The sequence below is a fragment of the Astatotilapia calliptera genome, chromosome 23 (assembly GCF_964374335.1).
Source record: "Astatotilapia calliptera chromosome 23, fAstCal68.1, whole genome shotgun sequence".
NCBI lineage: Eukaryota > Metazoa > Chordata > Actinopteri > Cichliformes > Cichlidae > Astatotilapia > Astatotilapia calliptera.
Window position 1 is genome coordinate 4367718 of NC_137443.1, and position 27535 is coordinate 4395252.

Here is a 27535-nt window from a genome sequence, read left to right on the forward strand (position 1 = left end):
TAATTTCCTCCTGCAGAGTATTTGGGGTCAGTCTTCATTTGAATTGATTCGATTAAAAAACAGGCTTTTTGTAATGTTACGCCAGCAAGTTTATGATTCAGTTAGCATGGTTTAAACACCACAGCCTGCCTGCGTTGTTGCTGACCGCGTACATCCCTTTATGGCCTCGGTCCACCCACCCTCTGATGTCACAAAACTCAACTTCAAGCTGCTTTCTTCTATGTGATAATCAGTGAACTGAAATGATCTCCATGGTCCAATACAACAGAGCCCCTTTGTGGGAACAGGAGATCAGCATCATGGATGTGCAGCCAGCATCTCTGAAGGCTAAATGGGGTCTAAGCCACTAGCAAGGTGTACCAAGTGTATACTTTCCTAAGTCCTATGCAGCTAGACCTCCTTTGCTGATACAAGACTTAATAGAGGGATCTAAAGTGGTTAAATTAGCCTTTGCGTCAGTGAGAAGTTTAGCTAAACATTTAGCTGAAATGTCTAAACATAAGAATTTCAGCTGCTGTAGTAAAGAAAGAAACAAGCAAGAAATATCGGTGTAAAATTGCAGAAAAACTTTGGCAGCTTATTTGCCTGACTGCTGTAAGTATAAAACAAAGTTTCACTAATTCACAGAAAATATGAAGCAATATGTTATTTATTTATAAGAATTATTAAGAATTTGTCCAGCTGGCTGGATTTGAGTCTTTGTCGGGCCGATTTTGACCTCCGGGCTTTATTTTTGACACCCCTGGCTTAATATGCAAGCTTGTGTTGTTTTAATAAAGAACATAGTAGTAGATAGTATCCCCCACCCCAATTTTTTTTATGCTTTATGACACAATTTTGGTTATTTTGTCATTTTGTGCTCCTTTATCAAAACAGAGCATGCAATTTAGGTTGTTTTGCTCCTGATTTTGAGCATTAGGCTTTTATATCTAATAATTAACCGTCTCTTTGCGGTCTAAACCCAACTGGAAACGTTAATAGTTGCTTAAAACTGACACAGATGGGCCCAATTAGTGATTCTTAGCAGTTTATCAAAGGATATATTAAAATTAGGGATTGTATGTTAACTTAGTGTGACCAACCGTCCTCTATTTTTGCATTTGTTGACTTGTAAAAGCCTACATGACATTTTTTATTCCACCATTCATTAACCTCACAGAGAAGGCATCGTTTAAATATGTTGAAGTTTTCTTTAAGCAAACTGTATTATTAAAGTTCTTCATGACTGGGCCAAGTGTCCTCTTGGTCACCCTAGTTAACTCTCACTGAGTAATTCTTCCAATACAACAATTACAATAGTTATAATAATTATAATAAATAAACTACAACTCGAGAGTTAGTCGGCTGCTCTGTGATCTGCTGTTAGGCCTGTGTCTCATTTCCGTTCATTTGACTAGTCGGGTCTAGCCTTCATGCCGGAAGTGAGTAGAGTTGTGAGAGAGCAAGATGGTGGCCACCAGGAGAGGAGTGCGTGTGAGCTCCCCAGCTAAAACAGACCCGGAGCAGCGCTCTGAGGTCCAGGTACGTGTCACAGAGGGAGATTATTGGAAGCTGCAGATGTTCAGGTGTCACCTGGAGGTCCAGGTAGTGAGTTATACGCCTGGCACGTGTGTGAGAGCTGATGTGTGGATCTGCCCCAGCTTCACGTGGACTTCACCCTGTACCAGCTTGTGTTCATGTTGTGAGGGATCCGCGCAGAAAACAGAAACATGCGGACTAAGTAACAGCATCTCTTAGTTTTAGTTTCTTCTCCTACTCGTGTTTTCTGTCTAACTCTCATAAAGTGCTGCTTGAGTAAACATCTCATGTTATTGTGTAAATATGACCTAAAAATCAACAGATTTCCACATAAAGTGCTAAAAGTAGATCACGAGAAGGCCCACATTAATATATTCGACTCCAGTTATATTTCTGTATAACAAAACTACGCGAACCTCAAGAAAAAGGTGGTAATGAGAAGCTATTAACTGTTTATTTATTAGCTGTTAGCTTAATATAGCTATTAGGATTTCTAACGCCACATAATGGTGGAGATGAGTTAATGCACAAATACATTGGGCCAAGTTTATTGTAGAGAATTTAAAAAGTAGGTGTAAAAACCTTTTTAGTTAACTGTTAGGCTAAAAACTAAAACGAATTTTAAAAATTCAGTTTTAGCCATGGTTGTATATGTTTATTGCAAGTGTGTTTGTATTGTTTTTACTATTTTGCTGTGAAATTTTTAAAGGTTTAGTGTGCACGGTTTCACCACTAGATGTCAGTAGACCGAGGCGTTCGATCAGCCGAATTACGTTTTTATTTATCCCTCCCAGTTTAAGTGTGCAATAATCCCGTCTACGGTGGCCGCTGTAGGACAAACAGCTCTGGCGTGTAGGCTGTCAGTCTGCTGTTTACCTCGACTGGTGTCCGTGTCTGTTTTATGTAGAGGAGGCTGTAGGACTATGAAACTTTCGTTAGAGTGGACCTAACTCCGTTGGACTTGGACACTTAGCGAATAAACTGTCACACAGTGTGAGACTGTAACAAACTGTTTGTCAGAGGGAAACGTGACACTGGAGCCCAACATTAACTTGCATAATTTAGCTGTTATTGTCTTAAAACACCAGGGTCACGTGTCTAATCTACTGACAATAAGTAATTGTAACAACATTAGGAGTAACGCAACATTTTTATACATGTTTTTGTGTGTTAGACGCCTGAAGGGTGATGTCACTGTACAGCTCAGTCAAACATGGCGGCTTTCACTAACCAGCACCTCGTTATGCATATTTTTGATTGATTAATTCTAAGTTTATGGAAACTCATCAATTTCTTTAAAAAAATTAATAACTCACTAATCAGTGTATATTTATGAGTAAAGCATCCTTTATTATTAAATAACCTAAAACACATATTTGGCCCAATAGTGTAGTGTTATAGACCTAGTGACACATGTGTTGAAGGAAGCAGACAAAAGGAGGAGGATGACAATCTGAAAATATCATTCATAAAATTAGTCTGGAAACTGAAACTCAAATTGAAAACAAAAATGTCAGACTAAAAATAAAAGTTAAAGGATGATAATTCTGATCAGGAAGGCAAGCATAAGGAGACTATTCACTGCTGCGCTGCTCGGGAGTGATTGATCAACAGAGATTGCTGTAAGAGCAGGGCTTGCAGTCCGTGAGGGCAGAAAGGAACTTGTATTGGCAACTGAGCAATTAAAAGCCTCTGTGTGGGGGGGGCAAGGCTGCAAGGTGAAAACCACGGCTCTGTAAAAAGGACAGCTCTTCCCCCACCTGCAGTCCGCTAAAGATCAGATGAACAAGCTAGAAGCCTGAATGAGGTTCGATTTCCTGTTGAAGTGCTCCCTGCTGACCAGGACTTTCTGGGTGAAAAGAGAAGCGTTATGTTTGGAAAAAGGAAATGCATGAAACACCTGAACAAGAAGTACCAAAGCTACGATTTTAATCTAGCATAAAGTGTTTGGAGTGGATTTAAAGAAGGTTATGGACTCTGCATACTTGGATTTTTTTGGGCAGCTCGTTCCAAAGCTTCAGGGCTTTGACTGTGAGGCATTTTCAGCCATGCCTCGGAAACAGATGAAAGGTTTCTGTCTGAGGATCTCAGGCTACGTACTGGCCTGTTACAGACCAAGCGATCAGATGTAGAGGGAAGCCATTAAAAGCCTCTCCAGGTGTAAATTGTACATGCCGTTCATTAGACAGGATTTTTTGTGACACATTAGTATTGGAAACTAGTGCATTTGTTGCAGGATATCAAGCTCTCTGTCTGAGTTCTTGACAGTAAAATGTCACCAGACTTATCTTCTGCTTATCGTCTCAGCCATGTTGCTGTAAACTAGCCTTACCACTAACTGTGCCTTGCTTCTTTCACACAGGCCACTCCTTCCACTGCTCGGAGAACCAGGAGGACTACTAAGCAAGCAGAAAGTCCTACCCACGATGGCGTTCTGGAGTCCTGCAGTCAGCTTGAGCAAAGTGCTGCACAAAATTCAGATTCTCCCTCGACCACCACAAAAAAGAGATGCAGCAGAGCTTCAAGGCTTCACAGTCCAGAGCAGCCCTCCACCCCGGTGGGCTCCATCCATGAGGCGGATGTGTCAGAGGCGGAGTCCTGCTGCTCAGTGGTGTCCGACATTGAATTGCCAGTGACGCGTACCAGGGGGAGGAGACAGACCCGCAAAGTTAACAAGGAAGAGGAGGAGATATCTGAGGTGGAGTCGTGCTCATCTGCAGTGTCTGCATCAAAACGTGGTCTAAGGAGTGCGAGAAAGAAGGCTGAAAGCTCAGACGTTGCTTGTGTCAAGGTGGAAGATGTAAAAGCTGTCCTGGAGCTGGACACCGGGTCCTGCAGCTCCGTGGTGTCCGATTCCCAGAGAGCCACCAGAAGTCAGAGAAAAGCTCGTACCAGATCGTCTGCCAAACCCCAAACTGGGGAGTCTGAGCTCTCCGACGCTGACAGCTGCATTTCCAGTGTGTCAGGAGCTGATGTGTCCAAGTCCACTACTCGCAGAGCTACGAGATCCAGAAGAAAAACTAGTCCCATTCCTATGCATCTAGACGAGCTGTCAGGAAGCTCTCAGTCTCCGGCTCCAACACGTCGACAGACCAGGGCAGTGAGAGGAAAGGCTGCAGCCCCTGCAGAGCTTAGTGAACCTCCGTCTTGTGACTCTGAAGGATTTGAGTCCGGGCCTACTTACAGTTTGACCAGTCGCAGAAGTGGGAGGACCAGGTCGGCAACTCTCAGAGCCATGGATTCAGACTCAGACGCTATGGATGTGCATTCCCAAGTGGGGACCCCCAGCTCCACGCGAGCCAGAGGGACCCCCTGCAGCAGCCGCACAGGCTCGGGGAACAGCAGCCGGGGTGCTCCGGCCTCCAGGCGCTCAGCCAAGGACTGCAGCATCGTTGTAGAAAATGTATCAGAATCTGCCGAGGAGGGCAGCACATTAAACGATTCTAAATTAGAAAGCACACTGATTGCTGAGGGTGCAGATGAAACGGTGGTGGAGGAAGATGAGAGCCAAACGGTAGAAGATCACGAGGGTGTGAATAGTACCGAACTGTCGTCCACGAAAGCGGGTAGAAAAAAGGAAACGGATTTCGCCTCTAAAGAAGATTCCCATGCATCTCCCTCAGAACCTGTGAGCGAGCCTGCAGTGGTCAGCAAAAACCAGCAGGAGGAGCCGTCTGCTGGAAATAAAGACGAGGACACTTTAGAGATGGAAGTGATGCAGGAAACAGTCCCATCACCAGAGCGGTTAGAGCCTTGCCAATCAGTTACAGAAACAACATGTGAGAGGGCCTTGGAAACCACAGAGGAGGCCAAGGAGACGCAGAAAGCTGTGGACCTCCTCCCACCTCTGCCAGATGAGTCTGTGGATGATGATGTCATCGTAGAAAACCGGCCTAGTGTGGGGGAGGAAATGGAAGTCAGCACATCTCAGCAGGTGGTTGAGTCCATTCAGGTAACATCATATCAGCAGCACAAGGTTACAGCAGGTTCTGACTCTGAACCCAAAGACGTCATCGTGGAGAAGAGGACAGCAGTCAGTCTGCTGGACAGCAGTGATGAGGAGGAGGAGGAGGATGAGGAGGAGAGGGAAGTTTCTGAAGAGGAGGATTCGGGATACATGGGGAAGGAGAGGAGAGGGGGAATTTGCAGAAAGTCAGAAGCTGGAGCTGCATCAATTGAGGGACTGTTTATGATTGACAAGCGGCCGGGAGAAGACGCAGATGAGCTGTACTACAAAGAGGAGCGATGGGATGAAGAGGCAAGCACGCAGAAAGGAACTGAGGAGGAGGAGCAAGACGAGGAGTTTGTGGATGAGGCTGGCGACGAGGACGAGGATGATGACAACGATGCTAAAGTCCTGTTCTCGAGCAGAAACTCTCATGTGTAAGTACATTAGAGGAATTAGATTAAAGGAAAAACCTGAACCTTTGGAATCTGTGGTTTGGGCGCAATGGTCACTTGAATCAAGGCAAATGGTTTTGTAGTGCTCATCTTTATCCTGTAATGAAACATTTTTATCCAGATGGGAGTGGTCTATTCAAGGAAAGCAATACCTCCATCTACAGAGCAAGAGGGGTCATTTCATAGTTTGATAATAATCAAAATACCAAATACATTAGAATATTTTGGTAACCATTTAGCTCAGGGGTTTCCAACTCCAGGCCTCAGGGCCGGTGTCCTGCAGGTTTTAGATCTCACCCTGGGTCAACACACCTGAATCAAATGATTAGTTCATTACCAGGCCTCTCGAGAACTTCAAGACATGTTGAGGAGGTCATTTAGCCATTTAAATCAGCTGTGTTGGATTAAGGACGCATCTAATGCCTGCAGGATACCAGCCCTAAGGCCTGGAGTTGGACACCCCGATGTAGATGATTATCAGATTAAAAAAATTTAGATGTGTAGGTACACTTTATTTCATTAAATGGTTTGAAAGTTGTAGGGCTGTCCTGGTTGACACGCCTCTGCAATGTTGCGTGGAGATCAGGGGCAGTACCTGTGGACTGGCAGACCGGGGTGGTGGTCCCCATCTTTAAGAAAGGGGACCGGAGGGTGTGTTCCAACTACAGGGGGATCACACTCCTCAGCCTCCCTGGGAAAGTCTATGCCAGGGTGCTGGAAAGGAGAGTTCGTCCGCTAGTCGAACCTCGGATACAGGAGGAACAATGCGGTTTTCGTCCTGGTCGCAGAACACTGGACCAGCTCTTTATCCTCTCCAGGATACTTGAGGGTGCATGGGAGTTTGCCCAACCAGTCTACATGTGTTTTGTGGACTTGGAGAAGGCATTCGACCGTGTCCCTCGGGGTGTCCTGTGGGAGGTGTTGCGGGAATATGGGGTGTCTGGCCCATTGCTACGGGCCATTCGATCCCTATACAACCGTTGCAAGAGCTTGGTTCGCATTGCCGGCAATAAGTCGGACTCGTTCCCGGTGGGTGATGGGCTTCGCCAGGGCTGCCCTTTGTCTCCGGTTCTGTTCATAATTTTTATGGACAGGATTTCTAGGCGCAGCCAAGTGGCGGAGGGCTTTCGCTTTGGTGGCCTCAGAATCTCATCTCTGATTTTTGCAGATGATGTGGTTCTGTTGGCTTCATCGGGTGAAGGCCTCCAGCTCGCACTGGAACGGTTCGCAGCCGAGTGTGAAGCAGCGGGAATAAGGATCAGCACCTCCAAATCTGAGGCCATGGTTCTCAGCCGGAAAAGGGTGGAGTGCCCACTCCGGGTCGGGGATGAGTTCCTGCCACAAGTGGAGGAGTTCAAGTATCTCGGGGTCTTGTTCGCGAGTGATGGGAGAAGGGAGCCAGAGATCGACAGACGGATTGGGGCTGCAGCTGCAGTAATGCGGACGCTGCACCGGTCCGTCGTGGTGAAGAGGGAGCTGAGTGTAAAAGCGAAGCTCTCAATTTACCGGTCGATCTACGTCCCTACCCTCACCTATGGCCACGAGCTGTGGGTAGTGACCGAAAGAACGAGATCGCGGATACAAGCGGCAGAAATGAGCTTCCTCCGAAGGGTGGCTGGCCTCTCCCTTAGAGATAGGGTGAGAAGTTCGGCCATCCGGGAGGGGCTCAGAGTAGAGCAGCTGCTGCTCCACATCGAAAGGAGCCAGAGCTCAGAGCTCTGTGGTGTTTAAAAACTTTTAGGTACAATAATGTTAGGGACTATTTGCAGCTGCGCATTGAGACACATTTGGTGTTATATGCTATCTGGCAGCATGCACTGTGTATGTGGGACTGTAAATATATAACATTTATTATAAACAATCATGTATTGTACGACGGGGCAGCACTTTTAGGTGTTTTATTATTTGAGGACAGCAGTGTATCTGCAGCACAGCTGAATATGTTTGCATCAGCTCATTTTGGGTTTAATCTTTTTGTGAGGTTAGCATGCAGACGGTGGAGCCAGGTGTTCAGACACATCGTTAGATTTTATTATACCTGTGCAGAGGTGAGAAATGAGACACGACTGCTCCTCCTGAGGAATTTTTTTTCCTGTGCCTATTAATTTCAGGAAAGAGTTGTCCAGCCGTATTGACCCCGGCCTCAAAGTGAAGGAGCTCGGGGGTTTATACATCAGTTTTGATGGCAGCAAATCAAAGCCTGTCTCCAGTTCACTGCAAAAACTAAAGGAAAAGAAGATCCAAGATGAGGTAAATAAGCGATTGATTTCTTTCTTTCCCCCCTCTTCTTGAAGGTGATCTGTGGTGTAGAATGAATAATGAACTCCAAAGCTATGCAAGGGCGATGAGGTGGCGCTATTAAAGGTTTCTCTACAGTTCTCACTGACTTTGACCTTTTTATCTTGGAGCAGTGGAGTGTTCTGACAGTTCAGTTGTTTTTGAGAGTTGTGGTTTGTGTTGATGTCCACAGGTGATGAAGAAGAGTGTGATTGGACCAGACTTTGAAAAGAAGGATGCTGTGCCGCCATACAGTGAATCCAAACATGCCCTAAAGCTGAAACGCAGAGTAAGTTTGAAAAAAAATTGCTTTGATTGGTCGATTCTAGTTTTATTCTCTGCATTTGTGCAGTCACCTGTGACACATACCTAAAAGAGTAAACGGTAGTCATCACAAACGTTGTTTCTTAGCAGTCTGCATCACTTTTCTTTCCCCAGGCAGAGAGGGAGAAGTCAACAGGGGATGGTTGGTTTAACATGAAGGCCCCGGAGATCACTCAGGAGCTGAAAGGAGACCTCCAAGTGCTGAAGATGAGAGCATCCTTGGATCCTAAGAGGTTCTACAAGAAGAACGACAGAGATGGCTTTCCCAAATACTTTCAGGTCGGTGGAACTGTCCTCCTGCTTCTTAGTTCTTTACACTCGTGGTTATCAATATTGATTTTGTAAAAGTTGGTTAACTTTGTTTTTATAGTCCAGAGCACTCAGGGACTACTCTATCAATATCAGTGCGTGTGCTGAGTGTGATGTTTTCCTGTGTGTGTTGCAGGTTGGTACAGTGGTGGACAACGCTGCTGACTTCTATCATTCCCGTATCCCTAAGAAGGAGAGGAAGAGAACCATTGTGGAGGAGCTGCTCGCTGACGCAGAGTTCAGACAGTAAGTGGGCACCTGCAGTGGGTGTGGTTTTATTATGAGACATCTCCCCTTCCACCCTCTACCTCCACTGGGCATGTAGACTTGGAAATACTCACTCAAAAATGAACAGAAATTATATATTTTTCAGTCACTTTAAATTATATATGGTTAAGAGCATAAAAGGAACCACAATGCCACCACTATGTCAGCCGACAAATTATTGTAGACATTTAGTTTGTGCATCCTCAGGTGTAGTTGGAAAAGTAAAATTTAAATGGGTTTGTCCGTGTGGGTCTGCATTCACATCACGGTAGTTTTAACCACTTGAGCTTAACGGCAACTAGACTTCTTTTTAAGTTTCTAGATGTTTCACGTCATCCAAAAGGCTCTTCGCTTCTGACAGGTGATGAAATATTTCACTTTTAGTGAGGTTGTCATGTTCCAGATAGTCCTGAGTCGTTAACCCACCCCGTCGTCATCGGAGTCGTTAGTCACATGATGAGACAGCATGTGAATTTTTGCATGTGAATTGTTGAGGAGCAAAGGTCATTTACATCCGCCTGGAACAGCCATCGCTGAACTAATGTGGAGGCCTAAGCTACGTGTAACGCAGTATTGAGATCCCTTCCCAGGCAATTTAACTCCCACTCACACCTTGACCTACCTGAATGACACATGATGTCAGGGTGGGGCAGTGTCCACCTTCAGGGGAACCACACTACCAGTTAAATTCGTAGCGCTTCCATTAGCTGTTAGAACCTCACAGGTGAAATGCTTTTTTTGAACGAGGTGACTTCTTATTCACGCTTACCAAGATAAGCATGAAACACAGGACTAAATATTTCTGTCCGTCACAAATAATTACAGACATTTACAACACGTGTCTGTTCCAGTTCTTCATTTCTGAGGCGTAGAATTATCTGACTCGTACATTTAGTGATCTTTACCTTTGCTACGGCAGAGAAATAAAACTAATTTACAAGCCACAGTTACTGGATACAAAAAGACAAACATTAAATACACACTTTCCTTCTCTTCCCAGGAAAAACAAAAAGAGGTACCAGCATGTTATGGCAGAGAAAGCAGCACAGGAAGCTGGCAAGAAGAACAGGAAGAAGAAGAAATTCCATAAGAAGTAAATCTGAAGACTTGATGTGATGAACAGTGACTCTGAGGGGCGTTTCTCTCATTTAGAAATGAAGCTCATCAATACAAAATGGCTTTTTGAAGCATTTTTAATGTTTTGAAAATTAAACACTCATTCATGACACTTCGGATAGACTGTTTACATGTGTGTACATCAAGAGGCTGGCTGTATAAAACACACAGTCCCAGACAAGTTGATTCAGTAAGAACAATATTTTAAAACATCCTTGTATAGTCCTCATTAAATATGGTGTACATGCTCATATTTACATCTGAACTTTTAGTTTTATCAATTCAAGTGTAAATGCTTTGCTGCACAGCAATCAGTCCCACTAAAATACACAGCATGAACAATTAAAAAAAATTTAAAAATCATGGTGCAATTCATTAATTTTCTAAGAGCTCGTGATCTGAAACAAAAACTTTGGGGTTGTCAAAATGTTCTTTGCTGAAATTTTGGTGTTAAACTTATTGCTCCTGTAATACTGAAAAATCAGGGTTAACCCTGAAGTTACCTTAGCATGGTTAAATCCCTCCACTTACAAGTCTCTGTAAAGTCGTGCAGCTGTATGTTGCATTATGTTAACAACAACCACTCACAAAAACAGCTGCCGAAGAACCAAAACTGCGTCGTTATCTGCTGTAGTTCCAATTCAAGGTGAAACGAGCCTCCACTCTGACAGCAGAATAAAATACCTCTGTGTCACACGACCTGTGTGTCAGTAGCACAGAAACATTACACACACTTCAGATGTTTCGGTGTAAGGCTGTGAAAGCGAATGCCTTAATTTTTTTTCATTAAAGCTAAAGCTCTGTGTCTGCTGTGCTTTCATTCAGGATTACCTTTGTTCCTCCTCACTCTCCCTCTCAAATCTCTGCAGTCTCTTGTAGCTCTTGGATCCCAACAGTGGCTCTTGGCTACCGTCTTGTCTCTTCTTTGTGTTGCAAGAGATGAGCCCTTAACAGCTGCAGCTTACATCCACTATGTCACTTCCTACGCGCGCACACGCACATAAACTGTAGCTTCTTTATACCTGAGCCAATTTCACACACAGCTTTAGCGAAATTAGGCGATGTCTCACTTTGGTTACAGCATCAGGTTTTTCCTTTAAAAAAAAAAAAAAAAAAGCCCAGCTGAGAGATGGGAGTGAAGTGGTGCCTCGATGCTTTTGAACGTAACCTCTGCACCAACAAAAGCAAATCAGCACGTGCTGGGAAGGTTTGCAATTTAAATGAACAAGAAATAGAGCTTAATTAAGATACATGTGCATATCTGTGACAGGCTAACGTGTTAGTGTCTGTATGTACAAAACTGGTAGCCTGCAGAACCTCTGTTTTTAAATATGACTGTGATATGTGCATTATCAGTTACTGCTCTAATAATTAAAACTCTGAGTACGGCAACTTCCATAATTTGGTCTCTTCTAAGTCAGATCAGAGGGTTAAAGGCCAAAGCTTGCTCTTTGGTCCAGGTTTGTTTTGTGAGTCTGAAGAATCCTCTGGACTCGGCTATGGATTTGCTCCCAGTGTGGAGGACTGGTCTGACTGGCTCTGAGTCTGGAACACAAAGAGGCAGATGGAAAACTTTCACTAACAGGTATCTTGGTCGTTGTGTCAGGTTATCATCAGGCCTTACTGAACAAAAAACAGACAGAAAAATTGCTGCAACAGCTTCGTCTTAATTTGATCTTTGTCTTCAACCCTCAAAGTTTATTCCTCAGAGCTAAGCATAGATATAGACTTTGTTTTAAGGGTCCCCAAGATAAAAATTTTATTCTAATAAATCCTTAATTAACATTGTGTGTGTGTGTGATCAACACAGACTCTTCATTAATAAATACATTAACAAAAACACTGTTCTCCTTACAAGACCTTCTTTTGTCCACTAGTCTGTGCTGTAACCCAAGGTAAGACGAGTGGCTGACAGGGCCAACACCCTGGTAGTGCATAACCTTCATAAACAACATTTAAAACTCCACCTAAACCCTCATTTTGACTTTCATTCCTCCGCATTTACATTTTTGTGGGGCCTCGACCAGCTACGCGTTAAACTGGCGGCATAAACGGACTCCATCGGCCCAGTGTAAATGTGTCTGCGTGTTGACCGCGGACAGTTACGAAACTGGAGATCCCACTAACAAAAATAAATTCCGGCATCGCCTCTCATCCACGTTCATTTGTCGGTGGCGGAGGGGTGATGACTGACAGACTGACTGGTGTCTCGGCCCGGCTCGTGTCGGAAAGGAAGCTTTTCATCTGTAATCAGATAAACACACTACCTGCTTCAAAAAGTCATCAAGGACAAATCATCCAGAGACATGAATAGACTGAGACTCCGGGGCTTAGGGGGCAAACGCTGCCACTGGCATCTGTCATTTTCTTTATAGATCAAAGATTCGTGGTAAGACGTGCCCCTCTCCCTGTCGCGGGGAATCTACAAAGGCCCACTCTAATCTCCCACCCAGCAAATCCTGTCGCGTTTCCAATTGAGGGAAAAGTATCATTCATTTCCTGCAATTTACTTTGCAGTTTAAGATTGTCCATTGATTCCACTGTTTACTTATGGACTGAGCGGACGGAAAAGGGAAGCAGAAACAAACAAACAAACAAACAAAACGGAGCATCGGTCCCATCGGCGTTGTCAACTCGCAGCTGCTGTGATCGATGACAAGGTCTCTCTGAATGTATTAAAGTGTGCATCGGGTCAAATGCATCAGTCTCGAGCTGAAACACAAATCAATACCATTTTCCTCTTTGTTTTCCCTTCTCTCTGCCTCCTCTCTCAGTAATGAACAAACATGACAAGACATCAGCTTCTGTAATTTAAAAGGTGGAGGGAAATTCATCCTGCCTGTCGAGTGTGATCAAAATTAAAGATTGGATGTGCGTGTACAAACACACAGACACTCACACCTCACAGACCAGCACCAGCAGCAGCAGCGTATGACTAACATCTCACGGGATTTCCATATATTTGCTGTACACTGTAATGAGACTCCTACAGGTGCATGTTTTGCTTTTAAGATCTTTTGAGCAAACAAATGATTTACACAGATGGATCAGGATAAATTCATGGCAAACATCACAAAAAAAGGAGGATTATGTTCACTCCTGTGTGTACCTCGAGTATGAACACAATCAGATTTGTTTTTTGTGGCCAGAAAAACTTAACTCTGGGGCTCAGAGGTGATCCTCACAGTGTTTTCCTGATAAACACCTTAAGATTTCATGCTTCGCCGGGTTACAAACATGCACCGCATTAACTGCGTATTTGCTTTTTTCTGTCATCAGCATGTGAATCAACAAAAAACTGCAGAGGTTGGTGATGCTGGAAGCTTTCTAACCTGTCTGTGTGCTTCAAAGTAGACTACACTTATATACAGTCAGCTTTAGCGTGAATGAACCCCTACTCATTTCTCAGATATGCCATTCAAATAGTTTCTGACAGCTTTTATTTGACTTTTTGGTAATGAATGAAGACATGACACCTGCCTTCAGTTTGTCCAGAGAATAATGACGAGAAATTAAATCAGATTTTGTTGTTCTCTGGCCATTAGATTCTTTTAAAATGAGGAATAAATGGTTTTAATTTTGACACATCCAGTCATTTTAAATATTTTTAAGAAAAGAGGATTACCTTTCTCTGAGGGAATGGCTGCTGCGACTCAAAGGATTTCTGGAGTTTTGTACAGTCAGGTTGGAGGGAGCTGAGGCAGAACTTCTAAGCAGGCCTTTAATTTGGGGTTCATGTCGGGATGGAGTCTTTGGAGGAGAGTCCTCCCTCACAAATCCCGATTCCACCTAGAAGATTTCAGAGGGCAAAAGGGTTTAGAGGGCGATCGTGGCTCAAGAGTTGGCAGTTCGTCTTGTAATCGGAAGGTTGCCCGGTTCGAGCCCCGGCTCCAGTGTCCGGCAGCCTCGCCTCTGTCAGTGCGCCCCAGGCAGCTGTGGCTACAATGTAGCTGCCATCACCAATGTGTGTGGATGACTGAATGTAGTGTAAAGCACTTTGGAGTCCTTAAGGACTAGTAAGGCGCTATACAAATACAGGCCATTTTTAGAAGCTATTGGTGACCAAACCTTAATCGCGTGTTCTGAAACATTTCCCAACCAAGGAATTCAAACCGCACATCTCAGGAATTAAATCTACATTATTTATTGATCATTTTTTATTCAAATCTAAAAATCAGACCACTTTACAGGCTGACAACTTCATCGATATAATTTCTATGATGATTGTTTAGATTTGAAATTGACCACAGTGTCAAAACAACAGGGCTAATTTATATGTATAAACAATGAATATTAAATATAAATAAAATATAAATAAAATGTGTTTATCTGTCGCTGATACTCATAAAATGACTAAAATCAGAGCTGCATGGACCGCCAAACCTAACCTGCAGAATGAGAAGACTACAGAACAGTGTTGTGCTGATGTCCTGTAGCACCAGAAGTATTCCTGACTCATTGTATTTTACAGTTACTGATATTATAATTGGACTTACTCTCGCTGTTCTTGGCCTGTAACTCCCAAGCAGAGAAGAATCTGAAAGGAAAAGGCAAGTTTTTAGGAAAATATACAATTCGGAGTAAGCCTACAGTATTTCCTTTAAATAAGAAGCACCGCTTATTTCTTCAACACAAACAAGTATAAATGAAACTTTTCCAGCACAGAACAGCTGTACAAACAGGCATATGCACACACGAGCCAATCAAATCAAACCACTGAAGCTGAAGAGAATAGCTTTGCTCATATGCAATGTTGGGAAACGTTGAGTCCGAGCATTCATATGGGTGCTACTGTAACACGGACAAAATAACTGGAGTCCAGGTGGCAACGGCCATCCTCGGCAGGATTTTGGATCCCACTTATTTATGAAAAAGATGGGAAAAGATGGGTGGAACCATGATGATGGCTTCATTTTTCAGGATCAGAAGCTACATCCATTACTTACACTGTTTATGGCCCCACCATTACACAAAAGCTGGCCAGGAAGAGCAAGAGGAATGTGACTCAGAGTGATGGCATCGAAACTCCAGAAATACCAATCACTCCCACGGGATGCAGTGGCACAGGCCCGGTCATAATATGCAGACCTGAATAACAACCCTAACCCCACTGGGACACTTCAAGAGGTGCTGTGTTCATAACCCGACAGGTAAAAGCTGTTTGGGCAGCAGGATTTAATGTTGGGCCTGATGAGCATTTACATCTGTGTCTACTTGTAGTAGCTTTCATTTGAAAGGACTGAAGGAAATAAGAATTCTGGGAGCATTTGATCAGTGATCGTCATACTTACTGATATCCCCTAACGAGCTCAACAAACCAAAGCAGAAATCAATCTGCAAGACTGTTACACGATGTTATCGTTCGGATGTTATTAAAGGCATCAGACCAAAAAAGAAAGTAAACACATTTTTTTATGAGACCAAATCCAGATGGCTGCATTTGGACAAAGCACTCAGCACACTCAGGGCTTTGTCCAAAAACGCTTGAAAACAAACAAACCCTGCAGCAAATACACTATGTGATAGCTATGAATGTGTTACAATACATGGACTGAGTTTATGTGTTTAGAAGGTTTACCTGTGGGGTCAGCCGAGAAGCTCACGGAGCGCCGATGAACGCTAGTATTTAGTGCACAGGAGGAAAACGTTCCCATCTCAGAGACGTCGCTGCAGCGAGAAACCTGGCACCAAACAACAATAAAAGCTCATTTCCTTTTATACAACGTAATTAACTTACTTTGCATGTGCAGTAAAACAACGCCAGTGAACAATGAGGACTTTGGGGAGTTTTTACCCCTTTTTAAAACCTTAACCGCAACACTTTGCACAACAAATCCAGACGCGTCTCTCCTGTCACAGCGGATAAATGAAATAAACATCAGTGTACATTAACCACAATCACTTGTTTCTTCCCACTGTTATCTCCTAGTCATTCTCCGACTAAAAATCCAAAAGAAAAACCTACGCAGAAAAACACATCTGATTCTTTGTAGGGCTGAGCTTCCCTTTGCACACAACCCAGGAGCTGAGGCTCTGAAATGTGCACTGATAATGCATTCACCATGGGGCTAATGGGGCTACTTCATTAGGTATCTATTTGTTAATTGCAGCTTGACTCTCAATTACCAGAGTTAATTGTCGAAAGGAGATTCCCCCAGGAAATTCAGAGGCGCAAAAGCACGCTCCTGTCCTTAATAAAACGCCCATTGTATTCTAGTTAATTCCATTCATGTGTGTGACAAAAACAAACGCAGCACCTAATAATTTCTTTAATGACAGCGTGCGAGTGGAGTCTGATATTCATATCTCGGGATTAGATTTGATGTAAATGAAGAAGCAGAAATAACAGAGGGGAGGGGCGGAGGACTAAAGGCTGTGTTGTTCTTGTCCATCGATCGCACGCACTCCCCTAAGGCTGCGCGATCACAAAAATCACTCCCTTTCAAGCGAAAACCTCCAACAGCAGCGATACGGCAATAATTAAAGTGTTAACAAATAAAAGCGTCCCGACCTAAATGCAGGACGCGCGCTATTAAAAGTGTGCTCGAGCCCCTCGGTGAGGATAATAGGCCATATTACACGCATACACAGTGAAACATGTACGTGACGTCAAAATCCATTAACGGCTCAGGTAAAAAGATTAAGATGCTCTCTTAATATGCCCTCCACTTAATCCGCTCACTAGATTAAGCAAAATTTTGGGGCGCTCCCACTGAGGTTTGAACTACATCAGCAGAGGAATCCATTAATCTTATAACCCCTCTGCACTGAACATGTGTATTTTTGGCATTAAATGAACCATTATGCTAAGTTGTTGTTTTTTATTCTTCCCTTAATGCTACAAACCAAGAAGGGCGTCGGGCTCTCGGTTTCTTTCCTAAAGTAGTGAGGCCCCAGCTGGAGGTGGCTGAGCCTCTGCCTGGCATCCTCGGACAGCTGGCACATCCTTCGGTGGGTGTAAGGAGACAGGGCTCGCGTCCTTGAGGAAACGGTGGGCTGCTGGTAGCCGCGCTCGGCAGAAACTCCGGATAGGGCGCATTTTTTTCCCTTCTTGTTTTTTGGAGGACTGCGGCCTGGCGGGGATTGCCTGGATGTTGATGACGGTGCAGAGTTTGTAATTTTAGCATCAACACTCAGCTTGTCCTTCCCACTTTTCAAAGAGACACACTTCCCACCATCTGCTTTGGAAAAATGCCCGCTGGTAGGCTTTTTTGCTGAACTCCGTCTGGAAAGGGTTAAGGATGGCCTCGCTGGAGAAACACAGCCAAACTGGGGTGAAGTGACAGAACATGAGAGAGGAAAAAAAATGTTATGCTGCTGTAACATTTTGAACTAGCTTCACATTTGAATTTTAAGGAGACACACAGGATTTGAGCGGTTTCTCTGCAAACCGCACAGTTTGTTCCTTCGCAGACGCATCGGCCATTTTAGCCATTAAGGCAGCTGCTCTCACTCTTGACACAGACTTGCTCTCCCTGGACAAAACCATTAAACCATTAGCTAAATCATTCAGCTTAAGTGTTACAACAACAGCTCTCGCAGTCAGCACTGCCATGGAGACAACCTCTGCAGAATTACTTCAATAACTCTAATGGCCACTAACATCATTCTCCCATGCAATATCCCACTTCCTGCAGGTAATGCCAGCCGGGGATAAATAAGTTAAGATAAAATGTTAATTGCATTTGATGGCCATCTCCAGTCTAATATGATAAAGAGGCACTACCTGGCTGTAAAACAAAGATAATCTAAATGCTAATTAGGGAAATCACACAACATTAAAACTATTTTTAAGAGAAACCGAATGATGAATAAATTCTCATTGTGGCTGGTGCCATTTGAGAATGATCGGATTTAACAGAATTAAGACAAGTATGCCCTCGTCCTCTAATCCCCCACCATCTCTGACTTCCTTTGGCTCCTCTTTTCTTCTTCGTCTTCACTGGTGGATGGTCACCGAGAGCGAATCATTTTTTTTCCTGTGGCCGGCTGAGTGGAGAAGTCTTATCTGGGTTTGTGTGATAAAGACACAGTTCAACAAAGCTCGGGATACAGTCCACAGAAAACATGCAAGAGGCTTTGTAAAGCTGCACAGTGGCACATCGAGCTAATTATCAATGCACTCATCAAGCTGAGATGACTACATACTGCAAATCCAACAATGGCAATAAGCAAGATTTAATACTGACAATCGTCATTTCAGCATGCTGCGCTAAATAAAAGCACAATTCATGTCAACATTAAGTGAACTAAACAAAAAGTTGGGTTTTTGGGGGAGTTTCACCAACTATAGTGTGACGGTGTGATGGTGCTAGTTGGAACGTTATAGGACATATCTGCAAAAGCTATTCATCCTCACTTTCATGTGTGTACCAAATTTAACAACATTTCACTCACACAAACTGCAGAAGTGGCTAAATTATTTTCTGGTGTGACCCAAAGTCACAAACTGACATTAGCATAACATCTGTAAGTCAGATAAAAGGGTTTAAAGAGGATTCAGGACACAGCATGAGAAAACACACAAAAAGCATATTCATCAGAACACTTTTAGAGATTTTTTTGAAAGTCACAATTTTTCCAGATCTCTGTTAGAACAAGACATGATTTGTCAGCTGGGTGGGCAGGTAGTCAGGGAGCTGCCTAGATGCTGAAGAGTCATTAGGAGAGAGAAAATGGAGAAATTCTACTGTCTGACAGCCACAGTGGTGCTCTGATCCAGACATCCACCCCGAGGGGCCAGGAGGAACACGCTGACAATCTGCTTCACTGTCACCGACATCCCATTTAAACAAATAGCTTAGCTTAGGTTACCGCACCGGGGAAATTCACCGTAGCATTTCTTTCTTCTTTTTTGGGGGGAAGGGGGGAAGAGGAGGAATGTGAGCCTCTGTGTGATGGATAACATGTTCGTAACTAGAAAGCTGGTGAAATATTTTGCTAATACCTTTTTCATCATTATTCCACCCTCTCGGCGTTCATCTCCTGAAATAACCTGCGCAAACACTCTGCACATGTACGCAGAATCATACAGGACCACGAATCAGCTGTTATACCTGTGGCTGCAGCTTAAGGCTAGTACTAGTTTTTAGAATGATTCGATATATAACTTATTGTCCTACATAACAAAATAAGAACTGAACACATCAACAACGACGCCAGGTCCTAGTGATATTAAATTCTCTTCAGATGTCAGTAACAACCCATCGAATCCCCACATGCAAAGAAATCAAACCGCTGTAAAGTTAAGATGAGAAAACCGTGGCAAACTTCATTCCTAGTTTCCTTTTTTGATGATTAACAGGGGAAAAAAGATTTTAAAATGTCATTGCACCGACCTAAGCACAGTAAACCTTAAAAATCCACAAAGAAGATTTATAGGTGACCCATCATCTGCATGATTACAGTAAAAAACCCCAAAACAAACCTAACCGGCTGATTCTGTTCTAACTCCCTGCACTCGGACATGTGAGACAAGCCTCATTATCAGCATCACCAATCTGCCTCCCTGTAATTACATTCAGAGAACAGATACCCTTGAAACACTGCCAGTATGGATGGATAAATGCAGTAGCCATGGCAACAATAGAAGTTGGATATGTATAGTGGAAACGGTCGTATGTGGCGGCAAGCGATACCTCCTATTAGAGCCCTCCACAGATCAATGTTCGCTGTTCGAGTTGTGGTCAACGCTGGCACGGCGATGCCGAGCACGCAGCAAAAGTACAATTAATTTAAAACTGGACACACAGTGTGCGACTGCGGGTTTGCAAACACCTCAAAGATGTAATAAATAAAAAGACGCTTACAGGTGAGGCTGTCCGGTTGTCTCTCCCATCACTGTCTTCTATGACTGATGTCGTGGAAAACACTACTTTAGGGGAGATTCCCTAGAGGGAGAGGGACAATAGACGAAACACAGGGAGATGAAGACAAAAAGACAAATAACAGAGCTGCCTGGAATACCAATTTACAACTGCAAATCTTCAATCTGCGCCTGGGTTGAGAAAAACAAATCTCACAGAAGAGAAAGGCTCCAGTGATGTTTAAATAATACGGCATTTGGAGAAAGACATCTAAATTGCTATGTAGGACCTCAAACACAAACACATAAAAGCAATGGTGAGGGGGGGGAGGTGTTTAAAGACATTTAAATATTGCCAGTTAGTGCCTTGGAGGACAAGGGGAGGATAGAAAAGCAACCCGCAGACATGGAGAGATGAAGTATGGCAGGAAAGAGGTATAGAGAACACTTGGATGATATAAAAAGGAAAGAGGGGGGAGCAAAAAAAAAAAAAAAAAAAAAAGAAGAAAAAAGATGAAAAATGACTGAAAAGACAGGAAGTTCTCAGCTCCTTTTTCATGTCTGTATAGCAAAGACAGTCAACAGCTGCACGAGGAAAATGCCATATTTTCTGAAGACAATACTTCAGTTTAAGACAAGACAGTTCTTTTGAACTGGTTATCTTGGTGGTGTAGCTGCCTGTCAAGTGCACCGACGCGAGAGCCACTGAGATTAGGAGGAGACTCACTTAGAGTGAGCAACAATGAATGACACGAGCAATATTGGTGCCACTCAAACTGGATCCCGTGGTGAACGCGGCGTGCGGTCTTTGTGACACGTGGATTATGTTGACAGGAATATCCTCCTTCCTTTAACTAATTCAGTATTGTGCTATTTGAAATTACTATCAGGACCCTTCACAGGCATGAAATATACACTCGTGCATTTAACTGCCAAATGGAACATTTCGAACTTCAGTGAGAGACTAAAGTTTAAATCCTTGACTTTGACTACTACTTGAAAATTTAAGAATGGATGTTATGTAACAAACTTCACACATGTCCACAAAAAAAAAAAAAGACGTCCTCTCTTTTCAAGCTCAGAGGTCACAGCGTCCACGTTTGCAAAAGGAATTTTACATTTTTATTCATCAGACCGTGAGATGCTTTTTAAATTTAACCTCAGTCCATCTTAAACGAGCTCGAACCCAGATGCAGCAGCAGCGTTCCTGGATCTCGTTTGCATCTGTTTTTTTCTTTGCATGGTGGATTTTTTGCATTTGCATTTGCTGATATGGTGACAAACTGTGCTCTTTTAAAGTTTTCTCAGGCCCACACAGCGATTTCCACCACAGAATTGTGTCTAAATCACGTCCAAAATATTGCAGCCTGGTTTTTATTTACATTTTGCACAGCATACAAGCTCTTTTGGAGACTTTTGGGTTGTGAAACTCTGTTTGAAGAAAAACTCTGCTTCCTGCTTCTTCACCAAAGATGAAAAACAAGGTTAGATAAAGCTGTATGCCTAAAGAGAACATTTATCCCGTTTATTGGCATTTGAGTATTTAATAGTAAAGGCTCACTACCAGCCTGCTGTAAAATAACTTGAAACTTACCAGTGTCCGTGGCTTGTGTTTATCTGACATGTACATTTATGCACTGACAGGATATTAAACAACCTTTATTTCTTATCTTTGATTTATTTGGGATGCCTCCAATTGGATTCTCTTGTGTTTGCATTTACTTTTCTTGCACCTTTATTGTCCATACTTGGCGTGCTGTTGACTTTTATTAAGCAGTTTTCACAAATACACTGCAGCCCTGAACTTTTCTAAACATTACCTGACAAAGGTGCATGTCAGAATGCAAATGACTGATGTAGTCAGACCGGACACTGAACCTGCCAGTTTCCAGGTCCAAACTCTGAGGAATCTCTGATTTGCTGGCATATAACTGTCCGTTAAATTTACAGTGAGCGGGAGGGCATCATTTCCTGCACCTTCCCCTACAGCAGGCACAGTATTCCTAACTGTGTTTGCTGTGGAATGCATCCTGTTGTGTGCTAGCGTGTGCGAAAATGGCTTCATATTAGCGCTAATTCAATGTCCTGAAGACTTAATGAAAAGTTAAGATGATTTTAATCATTAAACAGAAAACAAAAAAGGGCAAAGTGTATGATAAGGGATTAAAATATGCATGCATGTAAAGAATTCAAACATCTTTTTTGTTAGTGTACAACACAGAAAAAACCTTTGACTATTTTCTTTCACTGACTATATATGAGATCGATCATAAAATTGCTGTAAAGACACTTTTAAAGTTATGTTTTGATTTTTGCATAAGTAGCAGTAAGTCACTTATAAACGGGCCTTAATGCTCACACTCAACGTATAACTTTAAAAAACAAAAAACCACCTATATGGCCTCTTTAGAGCTTTCTAACACATAATTGTGATAAATGTTAGGATGTTGGCATAAACAGAAAACGCTTACAGGAAATGAGGATGATCTTTTCATCAGTATTTCTCGCTCTGCGACTCTTGAGCTCCACCTGGGACCTGGATACAGGAAATCTCTGCTGCTTTCCTCCATTGTGGCAAGTACCTCACCTTCTATAACCCATACACACACACACACACACACACACACAAAAAAAACCCAGGATCATGCACACACACAGTCCAAGTTAAATATCCTGTTTTGCAGTGTAATGACTGGATACAGTGGGGACTTAAGAGGCCCATTTGGTATCATCAGAAAGCATACCTGGAGGCACCAACTGAATCAGCTCAAAAGATGTTGTGTCAGCTAAGAGGAAGGAAGGAAAGTATAAACAGACTGTGAGCTAATGATCGGTATCTCAGCTAATAGCCAATAAGCTTTCATAGGATAGGATTCGGGACTAAGAGATGAGGAAGCAAATCCCAGTAGGCCGTTTACCTTCGAGGAGGTCAGCTACATCAGCAGGGTCAACAACGCCGGGGAATATCTGGGAAAACACAAAGAGTACAGACAAAGCAAATCAATACTTATAACAAGATCTGGCGGACAGGCCAGTATCTAAGCGTACCAGTCTCCCCAGGGAAAACAAGGTCCCTCTCACTAAGAGTTAGGACACTAATGTTCATACTGGAGGGTTGCTGGTTATTAGGCACAGTGGGCTCATAATCCTTCACCACCTGAATACTAACTATGGATGAATGCTGGCCCACATAAGAAAGAACAAAAGGCTTAAACATATAGGTAACACTTTTATTAAGAAAAAAGTTTTTTTTTTAAAAAGCACCTAAAACACTTATGGACACCTCTTAAGATGAATCAAATGTAGATAAAAGTAAAGCTTATATAGACATAAAGCCACTAGAATTCCTGCATCCTGTCTAAACAAAACAGCCACAGACAGATGGAAATCCTGTGTCTCACACAGGGAGGCATCCTTTATTTCTGTAGCAAATAGCTTTACCCTGACCTTGACAAAAAAAATAAAAAATAAAACACATTGTGTGGTGGCAGAGCAAAGATAAGAGCAGGTAAACAGGTGTATGCTACATGTGAGCAAGGACACATTTTGTATGCCGTCCTGCCTTCCATCCTTGGAGTTAATGTGTGAAAACCACTTAGCAATAAGAACTTATGTACTCCGCCCATGTCACCCGCATGTGTTAATTATCACAGGTTAAGCTGTGCATTAAAAACGCAAATTTAGCTCAGCACAAACTTTATTAAGATTTAATGCAAAGTTATAATGATAAGATGATTCTGACAGTCTTAAGAGCAAAAACTGTATGATAAGGCTTTAATACTGTATGTTTTCATATTTTTGTTAATGTACACTATAACTAATGTAGGGTAAATCTATGTCTGTCTGAATTTCCTTTTACTTTAATGATCATATGTACACTTTTATTGCCAAGTCTAAAACTCCCACAGGCAGATGGAAATCTTGTGCCCAAATCAAGGAGCCGTCCTTTATTTCTATAATAAATTGCTTTATTCTCACCTTGACAAAAACCATTTTGTGCTGGAAAAGCAAAGGGAAGTCCGGAGGCACACAGGCAGTCTTCCTGTACTGGCCCATGATGCAGACATGGAGGTAGATATCATACTTCTTAGACAGTAGCACTCCCGGGCATGTGACCTGGTTATGAACAGTATAACAGGGCACAAATTCTACTGTGTTCGTTTATTATGGTTTTCAAACGTGTTTGGAAGAGTGCATTCATCAAGAGAAGCACACTTGCAAATATCCCAAAGACAACAGCAGTTAATAAACAATTACTAAAATACGCAATCCATGTGCAATCAAGACTTCCTACTGTTACTGCTGTTAGGGTAACACAATCTTGGTAATTTAAGGTCAAAGAAAATGTTTTTGTGGAACAATGTGGAAAACATTAGTGTCAAATTTTGCTATATCTAACTTAATAGATACACAGAAACTATGCAGGTTCAAGGTTCGGCCTATATCCTATCATATCTTCTTCTACAGCTTATTTCGTTTCGGGGTCGCCACAACAGATCATCTGCCTCCATCTCACCCTATCTGCAGCATCCTTCTCTGTCACACCAACCCTCTGCATGTCCTCCTTTAATTCTCCTCCTCTTTGTGGTCTTTCCCCCCTTTTCCTGCTGGCTGGCAGCTTCATATTCAACATACTTTGTCCATTATAGCCACTATTGCTCCACTCCATACAGTGGGGCAAAAAAGTATTTAGTCAGCCACCGATTGTGCAAGTTCCCCCACCTAAAATGATGACAGAGGTCAGTAATTTGCACCAGAGGTACACTTCAACTGTGAGAGACAGAATGTGAAAAAAAAAAATCCATGAATCCACATGGTAGGATTTGTAAAGAATTTATTCGTAAATCAGGGTGGAAAATAAGTATTTGGTCAATAACAAAAATACAACTCTATACTTTGTAACATAACCTTTTTTGGCAATAACAGAGGTCAAACGTTTACTATAGGTCTTTACCAGGTTTGCACACACAGTAGCTGGTATTTTGGCCCATTCCTCCATGCAGATCTTCTCGAGAGCAGTGATGTTTTGGGGCTGTCGCCGAGCAACACGGACTTTCAACTCCCGCCACAGATTTTCTATGGGGTTGAGGTCTGGAGACTGGCTAGGCCACTCCAGGACTTTCAAATGCTTCTTACGGAGCCACTCCTTTGTTGCCCGGGCGGTGTGTTTTGGATCATTGTCATGTTGGAAGACCCAGCCTCGTTTCATCTTCAAAGTTCTCACTGATGGAAGGAGGTTTTGGCTCAAAATCTCACGATACATGGCCCCATTCATTCTGTCCTTAACACGGATCAGTCGTCCTGTCCCCTTGGCAGAAAAACAGCCCCATAGCATGATGTTTCCACCCCCATGCTTCACAGTAGGTATGGTGTTCTTGGGATGCAACTCAGTATTCTTCTTCCTCCAAACACGACGAGTTGAGTTTATACCAAAAAGTTCTACTTTGGTTTCATCTGACCACATGACATTCTCCCAATCCTCTGCTGTATCATCCATGTGCTCTCTGGCAAACTTCAGACGGGCCTGGACATGCACCGGCTTCAGCAGCGGAACACGTCTGGCACTGCGGGATTTGATTCCCTGCCGTTGTAGTGTGTTACTGATGGTGACCTTTGTTACTTTGGTCCCAGCTCTCTGCAGGTCATTCACCAGGTCCCCCCGTGTGGTTCTGGGATCTTTGCTCACCGTTCTCATGATCATTTTGACCCCACAGGATGAGATCTTGCGTGGAGCCCCAGATCGAGGGAGATTATCAGTGGTCTTGTATGTCTTCCATTTTCTGATGATTGCTCCCACAGTTGATTTTTTCACACCAAGCTGCTTGCCTATTGTAGATTCACTCTTCCCAGTCTGGTGCAGGTCTACAATACTTTTCCTGGTGTCCTTCGAAAGCTCTTTGGTCTTGGCCATGGCGGAGTTTGGAGTCTGACTGTTTGAGGCTGTGGACAGGTGTCTTTTATACAGATGATGAGTTCAAACAGGTGCCATTCATACAGGTAACGAGTGGGGGACAGAAAAGCTTCTTACAGAAGACGTTACAGGTCTGTGAGAGCCAGAGATTTTCCTTGTTTGAGGTGACCAAATACTTATTTTCCACCCTAATTTACGAATAAATTCTTTACAAATCCTACCATGTGAATTCATGGATTTTTTTTTCACATTCTGTCTCTCACAGTTGAAGTGTACCTCTGGTGCAAATTACTGACCTCTGTCATCATTTTAAGTGGGGGAACTTGCACAATCGGTGGCTGACTAAATACTTTTTTGCCCCACTGTATGTCCAGACCATCTCAGCCTTGACTCTCTAACTCTGTCTCTACATCGTCCAACACTAGCTGTCCCTCTGATGTACTCATTTCTAATGCTGTCCCTCGTCGTGAAGATCTTTTAGCATCTTCAACTCTGCAACCTCCATCTCGGCCTCTTGTCTTGTAAACCTTCCGTTTCATTTTCCCAATTTCGTATTCTATGGTAAGTATTTCATATTGACACCTACTTTTGTGACAGTCAGTTGTGTTGACTTTTATGAACTTGAAGCAATAAACGGGACGGAAATCATCCTCACGCATAAAGTGGGCTTTAAGGTCAACCCAAAGTTTACTGAAACAGGAAATGACGCTTATCGTACACAGATAAATTATGAAAAAACGAATTACTTTCAGTTACTTAAAAACACCTAATGGACATCAAACCACTACAATCAACTTTTACAGCAGAACCTCGGGGTCATTAGTGGACATCAATATTTCTATTAATGGTTTATGTATAAACAGATTAATACTGAAGTGACTCAGACATAAATATTAATACGTAAAAGAACCAATGCTACGTTCATGCCTTTCGTATCACCTCTAACTGTTTGCACTAATTGCAGTGACTCAATTAGAATAATTACGGCAGCATCAGTATTAACGTTACTGGTAACGACAAGGAGGAATTAGTAAGTTAATGAGACATGTCAGGATAACCCTGGTGTATCAGTTAGGGTTAGCTGGTAAGCTAACTGTGTATTTACGGAACCGTAACGGAAGGTTTGCTGAAAGAGGACGTAAGCTCGCTAGCTAGCAAACGTTAATAAGCTACGGCATCAGGTCACATTTTGAATTTCGTACCAAAGCAGCAGCATAAAGACGCACTTACTGCCTGAATGTCCAAGTACACCGTGCATTTCAGACAATGTTGATACCCTATAGAGGAGGAAAACTTCTTCTTCACCGAGGCCATTCATCTAACTTTCAAAGTTCGTTGTCATAGCTCCCAAACAGCAACAGTCACGGAGCGGATGTGGGGTCACGTGACAGAGAAGTGGCGAATCAAAAGCGTGTTGTCTCGCACACACAATCACAGCACGTGTGCTCACATCGCCGCACTTTAGCCTGGATTTGTGTTCGTGTTTCCTAAAACCTCAAGTCACCATGTAAAAATGCTCTTTTTTAGCACTATGAACACAGATAAAAATTTTTAAAAAGCTTTGAAGTTATTCTTCATATACTGTAAAGCTCTCCTCAATATTATTG

The 27535-nt window shown here is 42.9% G+C and overlaps 2 protein-coding genes across 4 annotated transcripts; one reads left to right on the top strand and one right to left on the bottom strand.

Annotated features, from left to right (window-relative positions):
* The first annotated feature begins 1363 nt into the window (after positions 1-1363).
* dnttip2 (deoxynucleotidyltransferase, terminal, interacting protein 2) lies at positions 1364-10575 on the top strand. Its single transcript, XM_026157909.2, has 7 exons — positions 1364-1521; positions 3881-5901; positions 8031-8169; positions 8390-8485; positions 8635-8799; positions 8966-9075; positions 10097-10575. Exons 1-7 carry the CDS (start codon positions 1447-1449, stop codon positions 10191-10193), a joined length of 2703 nt encoding a protein of 900 aa, XP_026013694.2. The 5' UTR covers positions 1364-1446; the 3' UTR covers positions 10194-10575.
* spata6 (spermatogenesis associated 6) lies at positions 10272-27407 on the bottom strand. Of its 3 annotated transcripts, XR_003271150.2 has the most exons (12): positions 27159-27404; positions 23996-24133; positions 22936-22984; positions 22762-22803; positions 22489-22607; positions 20022-20102; positions 17059-17481; positions 15791-15893; positions 14709-14749; positions 13838-14001; positions 11044-11757; positions 10272-10912 (listed from the first exon to the last, which is right to left on the bottom strand). XR_003271150.2 is itself a non-coding variant. In XM_026157911.2 (11 exons), exons 1-11 carry the CDS (start codon positions 27240-27242, stop codon positions 11643-11645), a joined length of 1359 nt encoding a protein of 452 aa, XP_026013696.1. In that variant the 5' UTR covers positions 27243-27404; the 3' UTR covers positions 10272-11642. The 3 variants fall into 3 exon arrangements, 2 of the variants coding, with proteins under 2 accessions (XP_026013696.1, XP_026013697.1); XM_026157911.2 differs by having other exon boundaries at positions 10272-11757; XM_026157912.2 differs by lacking the exon at positions 20022-20102 and having other exon boundaries at positions 10272-11757; positions 27159-27407.
* Positions 27408-27535: the final 128 nt, after the last annotated feature.